The sequence below is a fragment of the Columba livia genome, chromosome 9 (genome assembly GCF_036013475.1).
Source record: "Columba livia isolate bColLiv1 breed racing homer chromosome 9, bColLiv1.pat.W.v2, whole genome shotgun sequence".
NCBI classification, from domain to species: Eukaryota; Metazoa; Chordata; class Aves; order Columbiformes; family Columbidae; genus Columba; species Columba livia.
In genome coordinates this window covers 906524-929103 of record NC_088610.1, presented here as the reverse complement: position 1 = coordinate 929103, position 22580 = coordinate 906524, and the positions used below count along the sequence as shown (strand labels likewise).

Here is a 22580-nt window from a genome sequence, read left to right as displayed (position 1 = left end):
TTACGTGGGCACAAAGGCAGTTCTCGCTCCCTGCCCAAATCCTGCTCATTTGTCACATTTTGCAGTACATAAATACATCCAACTACACATACTCCACCTGAAACTAATATCTATTTACACCCCAGTCTCAAGCAATGAAGAACTATGCGAAAGCTTCACATCGCTACGGTCCATGAAAATACTTTACATTGAAAAAAATACTTGAGGAGCTTAATTTTGGTGCCAGAGATGCACAGAAAGCTGAGCACTGAGCCGAGAAACCAAATCCCAACCACCTGGAGCGGAAGCCCCCGAAGCCCCGACGGGACGTTCCCCTTTCCGGCAGCTGCAAGCGTGGGTCAGGCATGGCGTAAGAAATGGAGCTGAGGACTCCGCTCTGTTGGGATACATGGTACCCGCTTCGGGAACTGTCAGCGAAACGCCCGCAGACACCTCAGGAGCTCAGGTAACAGTCTCTCTAATTCTTGGGTTTAATCCTTCAGAAAAGAATTGCTGAAACACAACTGAGTGACATTATGACTGAAACCAGGAGCTGTTGCTGGTTCCCGTGACTCACACAGCACTGAAAGAACTTCTCTAGTCAAGTGGCGACAGGTTTACAGATCATATTTAGTTGTGGATTTTTGGGCATTAATAGTTTCTGGCTGTGCATCTAGTGTAAAAACAAAGTTCTCGTTTCAACAGCAGGGGATGATTTTACCTTCGGTCTGTGAATTAAATACCTGAAATGGGGTGTTTTGCAGTACAGGTTTGTACATTCTCAAAGAAAAGTGGAGGTGTCTGAAGAGGGGCGGGAGCAGAGTCCCCTAAATCCAGCTCCAGATTCAAATGAATTCACTTCTGTACAAAGAGGTGCTACTGGTCATTGAGAACAGCGGTTTCGAGTGCCAGCTGCAGGAGAAGAAAATACTTTTGTGTCTAATAGTTATCTGACTCTCCCTCTTAACATACATAATATGGAACAGAAAGGGTTGGTTGGGTGTGGGGTAGGTGGTGGGTTTTGCTCTGCTGTGGTCTGGGGGTCGTTGCTCGGTTCCGGTCAGTTCGGCGGTGTAGTGTGAGCGGTCCCTGCGCTTGGCCGCGGGCAGAGCTGGCCCAGCGGCGGGGGAGGCTGCTGGAGCTCTGTGGGCAAAGGAGGAGTCATCTATACATGCTGCATTCCTTACCAAGCAATCAGTCCATACACTTGCATAACTAATAACAAAGCCCTTACTCACTAATCAACGGAGAAAAACCTCTACGAATCCTTCCTGTTTCTTCTTCCATTCAACAGCACAGTGTGGCGTGAAGCTGCCGCACAGTTCTGGTGTGGCGCCCGCTCTGCGGTGATGCCCACGGCTCTGCCCTCCCCAGACACGCTGGCGCTGAGCACGGGTACGGCGGCTAACGGGAAGGACAATTAACACCTTCTTTAAAACTGCTGTGCTCAGCTAATCCAGCAGGGCAACTTCATTTTCAATTCAGAATTGATCTCCTTTGCTGAAGTTTTATTTCAGGTTTGGAACATGAAACAACAGGACTGTTTTAGAACACTTTGCAGGGAACGCCTGCAGATTTCAAAGACACTTTGATGAAGACCAGGTATCTATGGGTGCCGAATCAGCTGTTCCAGGCCACCTGCACTTGAACAGAGAGCACGCGGTCGGTCTCCCTGTTTGCTTTCCTCCTCCCAGCTGCGCTGCTCCCAAATCCTGGGTGCTGCACAGCAGCTCCCGTGCGTGTGGGTGCCTTCAGTTACAGCCCCCAGCACCGGGGGAACAGGGAGCATTCCGGGCAGCACTGACCCTCGGGGCGCTTTGTGGTATGAACTCCAGCTGCATTCCGCTGTCTGACGGGGCTCAGAGCCACTAAGAGACAGGGTTCCAGCCGTATCCTTAGGGGATTATGGAGAACAGAATATTCCATACATGTACACCCATTCAAAAATAAAAGCCTCTCTGGAGTTCACCCGCGATCCTCTAAAAGCACTCAGGATGTAACCTGGGGGATTTTCTGAACACCGGGATAAAGCAGCTTCTTAGCTGTATATAACAGACCTTTATTAACTCTGGAGCTCTCTGCAGAACACAGCGCTCGCCCACAGCAGCTCCGAGCATTAACAACCGAAACGTGTAACCAGATCTCTGTGGTGCCAGGAGGGCCTGTGGAACAGACGGAAGCGTTTGCCTTTGGCAGCGTCCAGAGCCAGCCGTGCCCTGTTTTTAGCAGAACGCCGCCACAGTGCGCCAGAGGCACCAGCTCCTCTGGCCCTGGCCTGGGGCGGCCGGGCAGCGTGTCCTGCTGCGCCCAGGCCCCGCGGTGACACGGCCAGAGCCGCGGCTGCCACAGAGACACCGGCAGACTCACCAGGAGGACACACACGTGAACATACAAGTAGTATGCGTACTAAGTATTCTGTGTTCTAATTAAGCACTAATTTCATCATACTTTGTGGAACTTACATTGCGTGTTACTCCTCATGTGAGAATGCTGCCTTCAAATGGCAGCGGCAGCACAGGCTCCTGTGCTGGATGGCACGGCCAGAATGGTGACAAAAGAGAAGAGGCCAGAAAAGGAGCAAAGAGAATGAAACGGAAGGGTAAAACACTACCACAGAGCTGAAAGAATACTTCAGGGATGTTCAGGTTCCTTAGAGTCAGGCCACACTTGGCTCTTTGCAGACGAGTCACACGTACCAACCACACAGGTGCTCTTGTGGAGCTGGATGAGGCCCTGGCGCTGCGCCCCACGGGCCGGCCCGGGTGACGCTGGGGGTCGTGGAGCAGCCCGGATGTCACCCGGCGCTTGGCTCCAGGCGCCCACGGACACCCGTGTGGGGCAGAACCGACAGCTGGGCACCGCGCTGCAAAACCGGCCCTGCCACCAGGGTCCGACACCCTGACACACACCTGCACCGGCTGTTCTCTTCAAGGGAACGCATTAACATTTTACAGCTATTAAAAGAGTCTGGTTTTTAAATGACATATTGAAAAAATCTAAATTCCATTTAACCTACTTAATGAGCAAGAGAAAGCAGTTAAACCTTGCAACTTCCTATCAGGAGGTGAACTTGTAGCTGAAGAAGATTATGAGGATTAAAGCAGCCTCGTTACAATTACACCGTAAGAAGTGCAGAGCATGCCTGGGTATACAGCAACACAAGAGCTCCTTTTATCTCTTTACAGCTAGAACGTATCAGTTCTTATTAGGAAAAGGCTCCTGGAACACGCGCTCACTCCGTATTTACAAGGCGGTTGTTCAGTGACGACTGTGGCGTTGGAAAGGCCCCAGCGCCGGGGACGCGGGCGGCACCGCACGCCGGGCCCGGCCGCGCTGGCGGGAGTTACCGGGTACCGGCGGCTCCTCTGGCGGGCACCAAGCCTGGCTTTACTAGGTCAGGACTGAGCCGCTCCCAGCTGTGTGCCTGAGGTTCTGCATATATGGCAAACTGCTCAGACGGGAGAGCTGGAGATTCGCTTTCGGGTGAAGATTAAACAGCATGACTGGAGCACTAAGTAATTAGTATTTTTAGCACAGTAGCGAGGAGCTATTTTGTGCAATGTTAAGAATCTTCTGAAACGCAACTGCTCAAGTAAAAATACAAACATTTAAACTCAACTAGCAACAAATATTTCCGTGCAGGGCTGTGGTGTCCATGGGAACACGGCGGGTGGGGGCACAGATACCAAAGGCTCCAGTGTTCTCTGTGAGCTCCTGGAGTCGCCCATCCGCTCGTCTGGGGTCCTGGGAGCGCGACACCCAGCGCGACCGTCACCGAGGGGCTTCTGGACCCCCTGACCACATTCGCTTCCAACAGCTGGAAGCTGTTATACATCAAACCCCGAAGTTTGGATAAGATACGTTGTTATAAAAATCTGTTTTATGATCTGGACAAGCCATCACATAGGAAACCAATAAACAATGTAACAACACAGATAACAGATTTCCCACTGTTTTCCCAACTCAAACACTGACTCAAAAAGGGCGACGCCACCGGGACGTCCTGCAGTGACTTCTTGGGACCAGGACAGCACCGGTTCAGCACCAGCTTTCGCCAACTCTGAACCTCGGAAACACAGCAGGAACGTGCTGGGGAGAAACCTGTTCACTTCTCTTCCCATCTTCGTTACAAAAACCCTTTCACTTCAGCATTTTCCCCCTCCACTTTCATTTCGGTTTCTCTTTGCTTATACATCAGCCTTTTCTTCCCAGATTCCCTTGTTCCTCCAAATTTATTTAAGCTATGGATTTGAAGTTTCACAGATGGGCATCTTTTAAAGTGGCCAACCCACATGCAAAATAATTGTTCTTCAAAACAGTTTTTAACCACAGGAATAAGGTTTTATCTATCAAGTATCATCTAAAAGCAGAGGATGTAAATGCGATTGAATTTGATTATTCTAAACTTACCCTACAATGTAGTGATAAAACTAAATGGACGCTGCTAGAAGTTGTGTCCATTACCTCACTATAACACCAACCCCTGTGGAAAGCGTGGAGAAGGAAAACTGCTCCTCCTCGATCCTTCCAAAACTTCTCCCTTTGTAAGGTACTAAGGATGAACTTTAAATTTCCATTGCATTTGCCAAAAATAAAACCTGTTTGACAAGGAGTCATTTCTCATTTCTAAATGCAGTCTGATAGAGCAACAGGAGAAACTCGAATAACTCCAGAACTGAGCTGCTCTCTCTCAGACACAGCACGTTACAACACAGAAATGGCTTCGCTAATGTTTACTGGACTGAAAACACGTTTAGTCCACGTTTCCTCTTGGTTTATGCTGCAAAGGTACCAGGTCCACTTACTTCTCTCGGAACCTCCTTCAATCTTTCAAACACACAAATATCTAGAAAATACATAAAAATGCTGTGGACGTGACCAACTTCGTCACTCCAGAGCCAGAAGTCGGGTTTCCTTTCCCGGGGTGAGGAACACAACGGACACGACACGGACCCTCCGACGGTCCCGCTGCGCCTCAGGGAGCCGGCCGCTGGTATCAGGGACGCTCTTACCTCTTCTTCTTGGTGATAATGAGGACGTCGTTGAAGAGGAAGAAGTACACCTGCTGCTTTGACATCCTTTTAGAAAAAAGTCCAGTGTCTTCTACATAGGCTGTTAATTCACCTCTTTTCACCAGCCACCGTGAAGACGAAACCAGGGGAAATGGCTGCAAAGCAAGAAAATAACATTTTAATCCTTCAAAAGTAGAAATTTTTTTTAAAAAAATCAGATAAGAGAGTTCTCTACATGTGGGGAAGAATGGCTGACTGGACACTGGAAGCTCAGCCATGAAGAGCACAAGCACAGGACCGCGGTCAGGGAGGGGTGAGGTGTGTTTGTCACTCCCAGTCCCCCGCGGTGACACCGTCCGGCTGCCTGTGGCTCCACAGCCCGGGGACACCGGGCGGGACGGTCCTGAACCCCCCAGCCACACAGCGGCTGCGTTCACCAACACAGCCAGAACAAACCAACAAAATACCCGGACAGACATTAACCCCCCAAAACACCACCACAACTTTCCTGGTGCCAAAACTTCCGAATCTTAATTAAAAATCAAATCCTACAGATTGGCCATGTAGAAAAGTGACACGATATGTGAGCAGCGTCTCTTGTATTCCCAGGAAACACTCCACAGTTACATCGAACAAAAGAACAAAGTAAAACAAAAGCCCCAAAACACTGTGAGGTTGAGCAAGAACAAAAATAGTTTACCTAATTTATAATGGATAGAAAACACAATTATAGCACCATGGTGATGGTTTTACAGACTAAAAGTACTTTAAAAACGTCTATTCTACTATGAACTAAAACTGCTCTAATCTGTCCTGCGAGTTCACCACATTTACCTAATTGCCTGTACTCCAGAGGCAGCTTGGGTTTATTTCAATATTAATTTGTCCTTAATTGCCAAGAGTACATCGTGTGTAATACCATCTCCTTTCTATAGAAAACAAGCTGTCAGAACTTAAAAATGTATTGAAGCGTGGCCAAAGCAGCCCTTTCCACGCCAGCTGGCCAGCCCTCCCACCACAGACAAGGTTTAAACCTCTACGTGGTTTCTGTCAAGATGCACAAAGGAAAAAACGCATAAAAACACAGCAAAGGCAGCGTGGGGCAGGGCCGGGGGGGGGCGGCAGCGTGGGGCAGGGCCGGGGGGGGGGGGGGCAGCGTGGGGCAGGGCCGGGGGGGGGCGGCAGCGTGGGGCAGGGCCGGGGGGGGGCGGCAGCGTGGGGCAGGGCCGGGGGGGCGGCAGCGTGGGGCAGCGCCGGGGGGGGGGCAGCGTGGGGCAGCGCCGGGGGGGGGGGCAGCGTGGGGCAGGGCCGGGGGGGGGGGGGGCAGCGTGGGGCAGGGCCGGGGGGGGCAGCGCCGGGGGGCAGGGCCGGGGGGGGGCGGGGGGCAGCACATCCATCCTGGGCCACAGGGAAGGAAACACCTACAAACCATTTAACCACCCGCACGCTGTGCGATTCTGCGCGAGTGGTGACAGCACCAGCATGCGCATCATTGTCAGTTACGTAAACAGCATAAAACTGTTGTGTGCGACATCCTGGGTGCTGTCCCTCCAAGAGGGACAGGGGCAACTCCACAAAGACAAACCCAGAGTCTGGACATACCTCATTTTTCAGTAATTAATATTGATTTATTCTCTTTAAAATGTATCCATCCCAACAGTCTCTGTCCCCAAAAGGCCTCACGCTGACACTGGATCCGTTGGTGAGATGTGCCGGTCCTCGGTTACTCTCTGAGTTCCCGGGGCCTCAGCTGCCCCAGAGCATCGACTCGTCCTCCCGGACGGGAAAGTCCCATCAGCCCTACAGCCCATGATCATTTACTTTGTGCTGGCAACAAACCCACCAAAACTTCACATGCAGTCAAAGCCACTGAAACGCTACATGATCCACAGTCAAATATCATCGTCATACCTTGATTTTAAACTCCAGCTGGGAGTTAATTGTGTACATCATTTCTGTCCTCTCCATCTTCCGAGCACCTTCGTTGCACAAACGCACCAGCTGGAAACCAAACATTGATTTAACACATTTAATGTACTCGAGACTTGGAATACAAACTTGTGTTTGTTTCTAAAAGGCACTTCTGGGGAAACATAACACTTAGAAAGGAACTGATGCTTTCAGGCTGGGTCACACACGATGTTCTCAAGCCCGGACTGAACGTGACCCGAGCGCCCCTTTCAAATGCCATTTTCAAGCACGTTACGTTTTACTGAACCTGTGCAGATACAACGGGGGCACAGACAGAAAGGCTTGAAATGCATTTGCCCTGACCCGGTGCCACCGTGTCCCGATCACCGACCACCCCCGGGCCCCTTCCACAACCAAACACCGCACAACCCCCGGCCCTCCAGAGCCGCCGCGCTGCCAGCTGGAGATTTCCCAAGGAATAAACAGTCATTTAGGCACAAAAACCATCCCTAGCGACCTTTCCTAAATAAAACAGTTGAGAGTTTTTATGCCTCAGTGCTCTTCCCGTTTGCATTATTTACGCATGGAGAACATCCATTTCTCCCTTAATGCTGACAAGAACGTTCAAGGCCCAAGGTGACACCCAGTCCCAACGCGCAGAGAAACCTTTGGTTTCCATACAGCGTGCCCAGTGCTGCGCGCTGCCCAAGGGGCTGCGATGCACCAGCGTTCCTGACAGCCTGAGATCTTGGAGGCAAAACATATACACCCTTAGATCCTTAGGTTTTCCTTTCACACCACCATGTTCTGTTTAAAGAGTTTTCTGTTTCCAGAATATTAAACAGATTGGAATTTCCTATCCATTAAAGAAAATGGTGATCTGATAACTCAGGTTCAAATAGAAGGAACCAAAATTTGCTACCCAAGGAAGTGCTGTTCAAATTCATAACCTCTGCATGGAAATGGATTTGTGCTCTTCTTCCTCCACTGATTTTTGGCAAAAAAGCACGACTATGGGAACAGAAAACAACTGACAGCAGGTGATGTGGTTAACTTACACCAAACGCAGAAACAACGCTTACGTTTGCTTGGAATGCTCAGACTTTGTACTGTCAGGACAGTGTCCTGGCTTTTTTGTACGTGTGGTTCACCGTAGGCTTTTCTGTTGGAATGACTGGCAGCAAACAGCAAGTTTGCCCAACTACACAATCAAACACGTGAACAAAATGAGCAATAAGCATGAAAACTAATTCTCAATGAGTAACAAAGCCCAGGAGCAGCCACTTCTCCCCATGGATTTCTGCAACGACGGAAGCAGGCGGTGCGACTTGGGAAGGAAATCGGTCAAAGCAGAAAAAACTCTGTATCCAGATGAAGCTTTTAGGAACATACCTTGCTCACTTCTTTCAGAGCTTGCTTACAGTTCTCATATTTGGATGAATCCTTCGGCGTTTTCTGACAAATAGTCTGAAATAGAAGGTCAGTTACTTCAGAGGACTGAGCAGCACAGATTAAAGCAAATACCGAGTTTTACAGGCATGTTCATCAAAATCAGAGGGGTGAGGTCACGCCTCGGAGCACCCCGCGTCGGTGGGAGCACGAGTGTATCAGCACAGCGGGCCCTGGGGGTCACACCGGCACCTGCAGACCCGGGGGCCTGAAACACCGACTGCAGCGGGACCCTCATCACCTCGGCTACGTGAGCCTCTCGGGTTCAGTTCTAATCCTAACACTAGAGAGAATTTCGGTGCTAGGTTCCTCCTTGGTTTCAGAATCATTTTGACCATCTACTGTCCAATTTTTCTATTAGAATGTCTAAATATTTAACTTCTGAATAGCGGATCGGGAGGTACCAATCACAGCAATCAAATTGTACAGTACTTCGTAATCAACAGACCAGGACCTACAGCCCGGTACCTGGTACAAGAAGACATGAAGCAACTGGAATGAACTAGGAATCAACTATCAAAGAATGTTAACATGAAAATAATATGCATCAAAGAGAGAAATAGCTCTGTTCTCACATCCATCAGTAAGGGCAGCCGAGTAACCCTCTGCATGGGCAGGATGAGGAAGGAGATCATCGGCAAATTCCGGCACTCTTCGTGGGACTCGATCCGTGATAACGCCTCTTTAAACGCTGGATTTGTGGCTCTGCGGGGAAAAAGGGGGAGAGAATTAAACGGCATGTTTTACTAAAGAATTGTGAAAGTTGCTATATTTTAAATAAATCTTGATTTTATTAATAGCAAAGTGTGACTTGAATAAGTCACCTCAACTAAACCTTCAGCTTTATTTATTTAGATGTGCAAGACCAGTATTGACATTTAGAAACCCAGAGTCCTGTCCCAGATACACGAAGGTGAGTGCAAGCAGACCCGTATGTAACACGCGGGGAAAGTAGGTGTGACAGCCATTAATTCAACTGGGATAATCGGGGAGGAGCCGGACGCCGCGTGCGCTGTCCATCGCGCCACGGGAGCCGCACGCGTGGAGCCAGCGGTGACCACGGCTCCCGGGGAGCGCAGGGCTCGCCCCGGCGCCACAAACCCTGCTTTAAATCCATCCTTACAGCAATTTCTGCAGCGTTCGCTGCTGATAGACCTCGTTGGTGCAGTATTTCACATAGGGATCGAACGTTGAAGAAGCGTGCTTCTCAACTATATCACTGATGTCATCAATAAAGATGTTGTTCTGATGTCTCGCTTCGAGTTCCTTAAAGAACCTGCAGAAAAAAATGAAATTACTTGTTTTTACAACAAAACCAGCAGACTTTCTCTCACAACATTTTACACTTCACCTGAGCCGCCCCTACCGGGCACCACCTGCCTTTCCAAGCATTTCCAGAGCTCCGGCAGCGCCCCAGGACACCCTGCGTATCTTCTGCTATGGGGAGGCTCTGGAGACAGCGGGTCAGTGCTCACTGCACCCAGCTCAGTGGGCCAGAAAAAACCCATCTTGATTCCACCAATTAATACCCACTGACAAATGAACCTACAAAGAACATTCTGCGGCACTGGAAGCATAAATCTTTTTGATAAGTTATGAAGACATCTCAACAGGAGTCGTCGTTTGCAACCCTTGCAAATGCTGAAGAGAGGAAAGCGTGTGATGCCCCGAGGACAAGCGGGTGCTCCTGTCTGGCTCCCTGGGCCTGCAACCTCACCTGCACGTTCGCTTGTCACAGCACAGAACCAACTCTTGCATGTCACAATCAATGCATTTATAAACCATCCTGTGAACATTTCCAGCAATGGGGATGAGGCTATTGCCATGTTACAGGATTGCTGGAACAGCCACACTAACACAGCCAGCACACAAAGACCCTGGAGAAGGCACAACGACCACACAAAACTCGTGTCACACTCTGCAAAGCTGGGCTGTCACCTGCCAGCCCCAGCTTCGCCATTACCACGCGTTAGTGCTGATCTTGTTACTATATGCAAGAGAACAAACTAGTCTTGATATCTGAGGAGAAATTTTTTTTAATATAAAAATATGAACCACAGAAAACCATAACTGAAGCATTGCTTAGTCCTGAGGGAGGTGCCAGACAACTGTCCCCCACAGCCCGGAAATCACAGTGATTTAGAGAGTGCCCAGGAAATTCTCCACAGGCAGTCTGCAGTTTGTCATTTCATTTCAAATGACAAAATCCCCCCCAGGGCTCCATCCCCTCCCTCTCGGAGCCCAGCAGGTACAGCCACTGGAGGGAGAACACGGGCACTCCCAGGTTAATCTTTGTCACACGGGCACCGGTGCCAAGTTGGCAACCGCCTAACGTCAGAAGGGACGGAAAACAAGTCCAAAGTGCAAGGCGTTGCCGGCACGGCAGGCTGTGCCGCAGCCCCGCGCGGGCGGCTGCGAGCGGAGCAGAGCGAAGGCCCAGGGCGGCACGGCGCAGATCCCGCGCTGCCCGGCGCGTCGGCACGGGCACCTCGGCCTTCCCCGCGCACCGAGGTGACGTTACCCGGGGCAGCAAACCGTCACGCCCGCTCAATGGCGGGGAGAAAGCTCTGGGTTTTTATATGCTGCACACAGACCTGCTTTTCCTATGAAATCCCAGCACCCCAGCCTGGCTGGCTGCAGGGCCTCTGCAGATCCCCAGCCCCACCTGCTCACGCGGGGTCACAGAGCAGACCACATGGGATCTGCTGCATGAACACACAGATCTGAATGTCTCAGAGCAGGAGACTGCACACCTGCCCTGGACAGCCTGGGCCAGGCTCTGGCACCTCAAAGGAAAGAAGTTTCTCCTCGTATTCAGATGGAGCCTCCTGCGTTTCAGTCTGTGCCCATTGCCCCCACCCTGGCGTTGGGCACCACTGAACAGTCTGGTCCATCCTGACACCCACCCTGAAAATAGTCATAAACACTGATCAGATCCCTTTCATCTTCTCCAGGCTCAACAGCCCCATCGGTATACATGGTTCTCACACTGATCCAGCCACATCTGGGGCCGGAGTCACAGCACGATGCACAGGACACAAAACACAGCCGGGCAGAACGACGCCAGGCGCAGACCTGCCCAGCCCAAGCTGGGTCTCTCCAGAGCAGAGCCCTGCAGCGCGTCTGCACCGAGCGCCTCCCGCTCCGGAGCCCGAGCTTCAAACCACACTGAAACAAAGCACACTGACCTAGCGATTCACGAGAGCAGCCAAGGGAACACACATATATCCTCCCGCTGTGACAGCCTTGCTAAACACAGATATTTCTAGGCTTACTAACGACTTGGTGCCTTTTCAAAGCTACACATCTTCCTATGCAAGAAGGGCAATGGCAGTTCTCTGAAGCCAGACTGACCGCTGCAAGACTTGCGCCTGGTCTCAGCTAAGACAAGTTGCTTCTTCGTCCCTTACCAACATATTTTGGAGTCACTGCTCTGTGTCCTCCAGAATCCCTGGGATCTCCTGACTATCAGAACACGCCTGATGGTCAGAAAAGCAGATTATGCAGCAAGGCTGCAAGAAGGACAAACCCCACAAAGGGTGGATTCAGCAGCTCTGCAACACCTGGAAAGCCAACCCCAGCACGGTCTGAGCACTCCCAGCACCTGCTGCAGGTCACAGAGCCACCGGTCCTCACGTCCTGCTCCGGAGCACCTGTGAGGCTCTTCTCCCTCTCGTTCCCATCTCTCTGTCACCATTTCCAACACAACCCCTCGGCCTCGCTGACAAGGAAGCCGCTTATCTGCTTCGAAATGGCCAGGATGAACAGTGTTCTCTGAACACACCAGTTCTCCCCAGCTCGCACCTCGGTGTCACCAGCGGGGTACCCACCCTCGGGACATTGCTCAGCTTTCATCAGGAACTGCTAACAGTAAGAACGGATAAAACACAGAGATTATCAGTCTAGACCAAAGAGGGAAAAAGGATGTTAATGACTTATATCACTGTCTCACCTGGAAATCAAATCAGTGATCTATAAGTTACGCATAATTCTCTTTCATTATAGTTCACCTCAATCACTCAGGGTCTACTCACAGTATTGACATTTGTATTACATGCAGGGTGTGGGGCTGGCGTGTTCGATCCTTCAAAGAAACTGAAGGACAGAACTGCATTCTCTACAAGTACTGTTTTTAACGCCTGGTTAACCGATTCAGTACACACACTTCTCTACCAAGCACTAAGACACTATTTTCCTATGGAAAAAAGATGAAGATCAAGCTGAATCATTTAAAGTATGTTGGAAAGAGGCGAAACATTAATCTAATTTACAAAGAAATGCTATGAGAAAGTTTAGCCCGTTCCCAATATATACTCACGCACACAAAATTAAATTAAGATACTCAGATAAGGCATTAACCTCCCTCCCAAACCCACACAGGCTTCTCTACTGAAATCAAGACACAGTTTTAAACCAGCAAGAACCCATCAAAATGTTTCTGGTTGTGTCTTTTTCAGCTAACGCTTATCTCCTGATATTCCACAAGCCTTCTGCCTTTTGCTGCCCCACTGGCAGAGAAACAACGCTCAAGCTTTCCCTTCTGCTCCAAAAGGGGTGGCTGGACCTGTCCCCAGCTGCTGAGGAGGTGTCACCATCTCCGCCAGGCGTCCGTCCCCGGGCAGCGCTGGGCGCTGGGCGCGCCGGCGCTCGGGGGCTGCGGAGGCTGCTGCGACTCGCCCGCTGGCTGCGCGGCGTGCCGGGCTGCACGGCCTTGCTTCCTGGACCAGCCGGCCCGGGGCGGCCCCGCCAGCCTCCGCCACAGAACAGCTCATCCACTCGGCGGCAACCGGTGTCATCCCGTGCTCACTCCGTTACCAGCTCCCACGTCACACACAGGCAAACGCAAAATAAAAGACTGAAGCTTTCTGAAGGCACCTTACAAGATGTTTTCGTAAGCAAGCACATTGTACGCTGCGCGAATTATTCCAATCTGCTGCTCTTCGCCAGAGACATTGCGCTGAGCTCGAGAGCAGAGACGGCCCTTGCTGTCTGCGTTCTGCTGCCAACAAAGGCGCCTTTGTTCCCCAGCAATGGCCCTGGGGGCAGCACAAGCAGCCGGGGGCTCTGGAGAGCGGCACTCAACAGGGTCCAACTCAACCATACAAGCTCTGGGCTATTCTGACTACAGACGGTATTTCTATCAGCTCTTATTCTTTAACTCAAACTTTTCCCTGAGCAACCAAACCCACTGATAACCACACTCCTACAGTTCTACTCAGATTGTGTATTTTTAAGGGAAGGCTGCTTAAAATATAGTACAATGGGGCAGATGCTGTATTTAGTTACAATTTTATAACAAAGGGATGGGGATTGCTACCTTGACAATGGGAAGAGAGCGAGGCAGAGGTTTCTGTTCTGGAATCGTTATTTACACAACTGAGGGTGTAGAAAGCCAGCCCCGAGTTTGTTATAGTTTAACAGCATTGCATAACCCAGGAAACAAAATATGTTTTCATTTAAGTTTAAAAAAAAGTTTCAAATTTTGTTTTTTACTCCAAGTTACAAAAAAACAAGTTCTTAAACCGTCAGACTCTCCAGAGAGAAAACAACATTATAATTTTAGGTTGGCACGGTATTTTCCCATTCTTCCTTACTCCCCCCACTTCCCTTGAGGCCTGTTATCAGAAGGATTGTAAGAATTCCCCTAAACATTGCTCTCCCCAGCCCCATCTCTGCTTTAAACATTTTAAGTGAGAAATGTAGAAGCGGATTCAACAAGCTGGCAGGTTTATTCAAGAGGGAAAGGTCAAGCCCACACCCCTCAAACAGCTATGAAACCCTGCATTTCCATTCAGCTCTCTAGGAAAGATGGCAATCCACCTGCAATACATGACGGGTCTGTGACATCAACAATGCACCACGACTCTCGCACGCACGGTCTGTGAAACAAAACCTTATTCCTTCATAAACTTCAGGAGACAAAGTCAACCTGCTGCACAACAGGTGTAAAACTCCACGGGCTTCACGAGGCTTCAAAGAAAGAAGCCGAGAAATGACACGACCACGACTGGGAACGTGAAACTTGATGAGTTCCACACAGGTAAATGCAGGTTTAATCCTCAAGAATTCAGAACATCACCGTTTCTACGAGAAGGAAACAGAGGACAAAAGGAAAGGGAACAAACCCAAAGCGGTAAGGGTGGGAAGGACTGGTTCAGAAATGGTCCTGGCCTGACAGACCCCTCATCCAGCCGTTAGCCCCATTTCTGAAATGAGGCCAACATTCTGCTCCCCAGGGAAACACAGGCCTGTTTGAAGTTGTACAGCACTACAGTTAAGATCAACTGGCATCTTAACTAGGCCATGCACATCCCTCAGCCATTGTGCTTCATCTCAAACTAGAAATGAGGTCTAAGAAGCACAGACGCTATTTTTGAGTTATGCAGATCACAGTAATTCGCCTGCTGACCTTGCTATTAACCAGGCTAGGATAACGAACAAACTGTAACAAAGCAAAGCCTCATTACACAACTTTTTGAAATCGAGTGTGAAGCGTTCATAACCCTGAAGAACACCGGGAGCGCACAGACACACACAGGTACCACGTTAAATAGTTACCAGCAATCACAAAACAGCCTCTTCAGCATTTGTGTCATGTAAACTCTGCCAACATTTCCTTTTCATTAGGCACTATTTGTACTGTGTCTTTTTTTCTTATTGAATCTGTATGGAAGAAACTTATTAAAAACTTAAAAGCAAACCCGACCTCTAAATCACAGCGGATCTTCTCCGGCACGAGGAGCCCCGGCGTGCAGAGCGAATGCCGGCGCTGCGTACACAACGACGCCCGTCACCCGGCCCCGCGCACCGAGCCCTCGGGGACAGCCAGCGAGGAAACCTGCCCAGAGCTCCTCAGGGCACGGATCAAACTCCTGCTCCGGTTTTAACATTTACTAAGGGCACACTAAGCCCAACTGACAGACTGTCAACATTAGGTAGGAATGTTTAATGTACCAACACTTAGCTTCCCAACTGTTTGGATTTGAAGGATGCTTAATTCCACTAAAATACACTATGTTCTTTCCCTACCGATTTAGATAGAACTAACCCCATGCCTATCCCCTTAAATATGAGCTCAAACGTAACAGAAAGATGAGTCAGCCAAACTCATGTGCATGTCCACTGCTCTGAGTTTTCCACCTTAAACTGGTGTGACGGTTCTGGAAGAGATGGTTCCCACTCTCACGTGGTTCCTTCAGATTCCAATAAAGAACCTGCTTTATGTTCAAACAGGTATTAAAGGAGTAACCAGCCATGTCCAGTTCAGCCTACCCGCAGCAGTACTAAATCAGTACAGCCAGAAAAGTCAGCAACTGCTCAACTTCAGAAATAGGGAGTGTTCTGGCAAACAAGAGCACGAGGCCTGAGAGCCGAGGTGGGCAGGCCAGGCAGGGCCCGCGGCCACCAGCACAGCACAGGCACTAAGCACAGGCACTAAGCACAGGCACTAAGCACAGGCACTAAGCACAGGCACTAAGCACAGCACTAAGCACAGCACAGCACTAAGCACAGGCACTAAGCAGTCCAGGACGGGCTGCGAGGGACGTAAGGAAAACAGAATCCAAACAAACACTGAGGGGCTTCTCAGCTTACAAAACCAGAACTTACGATTAGCAAAATAAAACCTCCGCTGTTTACACTACATTAAACGATTCTTTAGCACCGCAGGGCACACATGTTTTGGTGCTCTCACAGAACAGAGCATCAAATTCCACGCTAATTTATGCACAGCTTACAAAAAAACTAAGACTCCCCACACTACCACACGCAACAGCCGACTTCTCGTTCTTCAACTGTCAGCCCTACATTTTTGCCACCTTGCAGCTGCTCCTTCACTCCGCGGCAACACCAAAGACACTGTTTTGTACACTGCATTTCGTTACCTGTTTGAAAGACATTTTGACGACTAGCAATCAACCCTCACTTATCATTTCAAAAAAGTATTGTAAATAATTTAAAGCTATAATTACTCAATTTAAAAATTGTAACCTCAAAACAACGTACATTAAAATAATGCGAAATGCATTGTTACACTTACTTCTTACTTGCTTCATAAACATCTGCGATGTTGGAGAAGAGGTGGTGGCTCTCCGTTTTGGTCATTGTGAGGCTCAGCTCCCTGGAGTTTTTAAACATCCGGATCAGAATCTCCAAGCTCAGCAAATAAGAATGTTCGGAAGATATCACCTCGAATATTGCCTGAGAAGTGGAAGGGAAAGAACAGACTACTGACAGGGCTTTAAAAAAAGTGGAGGGGGGTAAAGAGAAAAGTTATTGGATGTAATGTAAGCTAACATAATGTAAGTATAACATAAATATTCTTTTCCATGCTAGTTGCTTTATTTACTTCGAAATAAGTGGTTTAATAGTAGAAAAAAAGACACTTTCAAATGCCTTTTCAATGCAACTGCAAGCAGCTTGAAGCCAACATTTACCACCAGCTGTGATCACTCCCCATTCATAGTCCTGAGAAGCGGCTTTTGGTTTGTTTGGGGTTTTTTAAATCTAAAAAACCAAACCACATCTGTTCCTATGTTCTGACTGGAAGCCCCGTATCAGTCTCATACTGTTGACCAGCCAGTATTTGCTTCTGCTCTTTCCCAACAGCAGCTGCTGAGTTATTTACTTGAAAGACTCCTTGGGCACCAGAACTCTGCTTCCCAGGCACCTGCGGAGCAGCTGAACCCCGGGCAAAGCCGGGCCTAGCGATCTCTGAGCAGCGACAGCGGCTGCTCTGGAAAGCCCTGCGAGCAGGCCCAGAGGCAAAGCCGGGTTTAGTGATCTCTGAGCAGTGACAGCGTTCAAGTCCAGAGTTCAAGTCCAGTGCCGGTGCTACTAAGGTAATCAGCATTTGATCAAATACAGTCTCTCTTGGGCACCCTGAATCTCAGTGCTCCCAAACTGTGCTCCCAAAATTATTCTTGCCCATCTAAAAAGGCTTCCTCAAAGAACTGAGATTTTCACAACAAAATAACAAGTTTTGGATTTCTTAGAACAAAACAAAACATCTACTTAGCTGAAGCCTCAAAGGTTTATACCATGCAAAGACTTATCAACTCCACAGAAAACCTACAGGGCCATTATACTTAGAAGGAAAGGAAGTCTGATCTACATACGAGCAGCCTCTCCATGCTTACAACCATGTTCAACCGCCCGCCTGCCAACTCCACCAGCCGCGACAACCCAGAGACCATTTACACACGGCAGGAACCCAGCGGCAGCGCAACCTGCGACCCAACGGTGCCCGCAAAGCGCAGCTCGCCCTGCGCGCTGCTCCCAGCTGCGCTCGCAAAGGGAGCACTTACCCAGGGACTGCTCCAGAGTTCCACGGCTCACTAGTTTCTACCCAGACATTACTATTATTATTGTTCTGGAGGGGTTCTGTTATGCTTTTACTGAGGACCCTCATGGACTTCTTCTAGTTTGGTAACAAAGTTATTAGCACAGTCAGAAATAAATGGGGCAAAGGCAGATACTGTGCTTCTAAAGCATAAGGAAGGGAGAGAATATCTTTTTACCATGACCCAAACACATTTTGGAGAATAAAAAAGGACTAAGAAACAACCTTGACTTTGACCTACAGTAACTGCCCCCATTCAGGGGCTGGGAGGCATTTCCCAGTGCCTGTGACAGTTTCTGTGCGACAGCTGAGCCCAGAGACTGAGCTGTGCCTGCAGGAACCGGGCTGAGCAGCTCCGCATCCCCACGGGCAGGAACCGGGCTGAGCAGCTCTGCATCCCCACGGGCAGTAACGCCTGCAGGAACCGAGCCGAGCAGCTCCACATCCCCACGGGCAGGAACCGAGCCGAGCGGCTCCGCATCCCCACGGGCAGGAACCGAGCCGAGCGGCTCCACATCCCCACGGGCAGGAACCGAGCCGAGCAGCTCCACATCCCCACGGGCAGGAACCGAGCCGAGCGGCTCCACATCCCCACGGGCAGGAACCGAGCCGAGCGGCTCCGCATCCCCACAGGCAGGAACCGAGCCGAGCGGCTCCACATCCCCACGGGCAGGAACCGAGCCGAGCGGCTCCGCATCCCCACAGGCAGGAACCGAGCTGGGCAGCTCCGCATCCCCACGGGCAGGAACGCCTGCGCGAGCCCTTGTGCACGCTGCGGTTTGTACACACAGGCAGGGAGAGTTTCCAGCTTGCAACGAAAGACCTATTGAAAATTACTTTAGTTCCAATCAGTCTGTCTATATGACAAATGTTCTTTAGGCAAAAGATGCACACAGATCCATCTCACTAATGTGCTCTGGAAGATGGGATGTGTATGCATGCATGGCATTAACATTTCATCAAGGCAGGAAGCAAACAAATCCATTTTTCTGCAGTGACAATATATTATGATGGCAAAAATAATCTCATGTGCTCTACAAAGCAATTTAAATAATAGATTAAAGATAATCGATAAATGGCAATTTAAAAGAAAAACAGCAAAAGCACGACTCGGTAGTACAACTACATCTTAAGAATATTTATCTGGGCTCCCTCTGAAAGAACGGGCCAGCTAATATTCAAATGAAAAGCCCCGCAGGCTTGAAAACGTTTTGGGTAATACTAAAGCCTTTACATTTAGGAGGCATCTAAAGAACTCGTTCTCTTTGAAGGGATGTAAATGTGACTCTGGGAAACATGACTAAAGGCTCCTAAAGGATCCATCTGAAATAAATGCCTTGTGCCTCAGAAGCTTCCCAGCAGGAGGAGGCAGAAAAGCACAACAGTGGCCAGAGCTGCTGCACGGCCTCTTCCCCAAAACGCAAAAGAACGTCAAACAGCATTATAAAAACACCCAACAAACCGTTGTCCAAATCTCACGTATGCAATACAAGATATTTCTGTATGTCATGTGTGAACACAACAGCTGTAGGTCGTGCAGCCAAATGAACATTTGAGGTTTGCTACACACACCTGTGGACTTCACAGAACACCCGCCAGGGCTCACCGGGGCACACGCACCGCGGTACGTCCTGCAGTGAAATGGTACCGAACAAATCACCACGGCAGTGTCTCTATTCAAAAGAAGACCTGGTTGTGGTTTATTTTTTCCTTTTGAGGGACATACCTCAAGAACTGCAGGTATATAGTTGGCTAGGTCAGGCTATTCTTTTCAACACCTCTCATTCATTTTGATATAGGCCCTGTAAGTAAGAAGGAGGGTAAAGCAGATCAAGCGGACAAAAGGAGGAAAGAGGAAAGCGGATAAGATGACAAAAGGAGCAAAGGGGAAAGGGACAGAGAGATAAGAGAACTACATCAGTAATTGCTGCGGTTGTGTGTCCTGCTGACAGCATGGATGCCCCTGCTCCATTTCAGTGTGAAAGGAAAAAGGTTACACCAGATCCACAGCGCCTGCACCTTCAGGACTGTTCCCAGGATTAATTACAACTAATAAGTGGCATTGTACAAAGCGGCTCTTTGCTCCTCGCTGCCTTTAGAAATGTAGGTGCCAACTGCCAGGTGAATGGGACACCTTGCGCGCAGAGCACACAGCCGGACCGCCTGCAGCTGCTGGGGGGACAGCCAGGAACCAGCCGGACCCGCACGGCACGCACCAGCAACGGAGAGGTTTGGTGTGGTGATCCTCCCTGGGGGGAGACACCTCGCTCCGGACACTGCGCTGTGATGACTTATCTCCTTATCAACAAACACACATTAAACCAGGCATGCGGTGCATCCCTAAACAAACAGCGAAAAATCGTGTGTTACTTTAAAGAGTACCTCCTGTCTTTTTCTTTCTTCCTGGCTGATCGCTTCTGATAATCCGTTCTTCTTTACCTGAAAAAAGAAGGATTTTTAGCATCTTTTGTATTAAAAAAAAAAAAAAAAAAAAAAAAAAAAAAGAAGTGATTAAAAAAATACCACCACAGGACTATCACATCATTGCACCAGGCAGGAATTTAGCTAAAGAATCTGTCCAGCTCAGAAAGACAGTAATGCACAAGCAGCAATAAAAAAGTCAATAATAACCAGTGACTTATTGAAAAGAACTAAGTAGTTTCATTAAAAACTATCCCAAGACACAAACGCAGAACTACTGCAGCAAACACACGCACACCTGACCCACGGTCACCCTGCACAACCTCCCTGGGTGCCAGAACACACAGCAGCACGAAAGCTGCTTTCTCTGCTTGAGTTCCATTTCTCGATGGACACGATTACATCACAAGGGTTGTTTGCTGAGTCAGCATGAAGAACCGTAGTATCCCCATTTGTCAAACACACCTAAAGGTGCAGACAAACAACCTCGACAGGCAGTTTGTTGGCCAAGAAAATATTCCAGAGGCGCTCCAGCTTCACGCTTACCGGACACAGCAGAGTCCTGAGCAATATCCCTACATTTCAATCCCCAGCCCTACGACGACGTCTGTTCCCACTCCGCACCCTCCGGGCGGCTCAGCCCAGCGCGGCTCGCCCAGCTCTCCACACGCAGCCGTCACAAACCCCAGCCACGCCGCGTTCTCCGCAGCCCGAAGGCACACGCTCAGCCCCCACCTTCCACACCAGAGCCCCCTGAAGCTGCTTCCTTCCTGGTGCAGACCACGTGCATTGCGTAATTTAACGGAATACCACTAAAAAGCAGAAAGCGAAGCACCGAGGAGGGGTTTCTGCACTTCCCGGAGGAGCGCTGAACGCGGGGCCTGGATCAGGAGGCTCCCCGGGCACAGCCCCTGCTCTGCCGCAGCAGCAGCGCGGGACACGACACCCAGCACACGCGCTGCAGCCCCGTCCCTCGCCCGTCTCCTCCGAAAGCTCCTACCGCGCCGTCGTCAGCAGCTTTCTCTTCTCACTCCACTTGCTCCCTGGAATTTTAGAGGATATATTATTCCTGCATAGCAGGCACCACAAAGCTGGAGAGCAGGCTCAAGAGTAAAGACGGCAGAACACCAAGGAGCGCTGCACTTTGGTTTGCATGCACATCCAACTATATACACGTATTTATAAAAATGAAATAATCCAGTGTTCGAGCAGCTCTTCTTTTGAACAGATTCCTACATCACCGCAAGCACACGCTTCAAAATACCACACACGAACCAATTAGATGCCTCTCGATTAAACTATCAAAGTACCTTTCAATCAACGACCTGAACACTTTAGAGCACGCACTAGGAAGCACATGTCACTTTCTTCTGGACGCACTGGAGGACTTTGCTAAGAATACACTGACGCGGGAAATGCCTCTGAACACATCCCAGAGACTTCTGTGCTTCCCGTTAATACGGCGACGGCAAATTCCCCATGAGGTCCATGTGGCAACTGCCGTATTCACGGTCAAAAACCCGTAGATGTGTTGTGTGATTATTATTTTGTCATATATGGGTGTGTACATATAAAATACACATAGAAAATCCTCACATATGAAAATGGGTCAACCTTATATTCTTAATGGCAACATTTACAAAGAGGCCCAAAAATTGAGACTATTTTCGGCATACATCCTATTTGTGAGGCATCCAAAACATTATAGCTGAAATAGCCTAAAAACCACACGTGATACCATGCAACCAAAAACTTAATATAAGCTACTAACGTCCGATGGTGCCACCAGACGGCTTTGCTCCAGCCACTCAGTTCTGACCCATTCACCCGCGGACATGAGGAGGAAACAATGACAGAGCGGCAGGCTGGCTCTGTGGTTACCTACAACAAGTTCCTCCAAGTACGGACGTGCTGCAGGGGGAACCGAGCACAAAGATTTCTTTGAGAAATACAGTAAGTGGCTGCACCATAAACCAAACCAACAGAAACCCTTTGATACTGTGAGAGAAATGAGGGGCAATGCCGAGATCAGCGCCAGAGATCCTCGACGGTAACACCAGGTGGGTGGTGTTTGACAGCACAGACGAGAGGCGGCCAGGGAAAGGTGACAGCGTGAGGGGCTCAGACGTCAACCTGTGGCAGCTTTTAAATGAACAGGAAAAATCACAGCCACGCTTGTCCCAAACCAGGGAAAGACACGATCGAAAAATGAAACACGAGATGGCTAAAGCTTGCAAGAGCTCCAGGCTAGACGGCAGTTTGGAGAACATGGACAATCTCAAAGCACCACTACATAAATACACTGAACCCATAGGACATGAAATGGAGAATCTAATGCTAAAACACCCATTTAATATTAAATACTTCAACAACCGTGAGCATTACTTATGTTATGGGACATCTGCTTCCAGTACGAGATCTCAAGCACTGACAGTCCTAACGAAAAGTGAACACGCTCCATATACTCC

General features: G+C 49.4%; 1 protein-coding gene across 1 annotated transcript in view; it reads right to left on the bottom strand.

The window, feature by feature from the left end:
• ARHGEF26 (Rho guanine nucleotide exchange factor 26) overlaps positions 1-22580 on the bottom strand; it is a 40572-nt gene that overhangs the window by 7377 nt on the left and 10615 nt on the right. Inside the window, exons 4-10 of the mRNA XM_065073375.1 lie at positions 20074-20130; positions 16390-16550; positions 9475-9627; positions 8927-9056; positions 8295-8369; positions 6903-6992; positions 4992-5146 (exon numbers count right to left, since the gene is read on the bottom strand). Coding sequence (XP_064929447.1) covers positions 4992-5146; positions 6903-6992; positions 8295-8369; positions 8927-9056; positions 9475-9627; positions 16390-16550; positions 20074-20130 — 821 coding nt within the window. The remainder of the gene's footprint in view (positions 1-4991; positions 5147-6902; positions 6993-8294; positions 8370-8926; positions 9057-9474; positions 9628-16389; positions 16551-20073; positions 20131-22580) is intronic.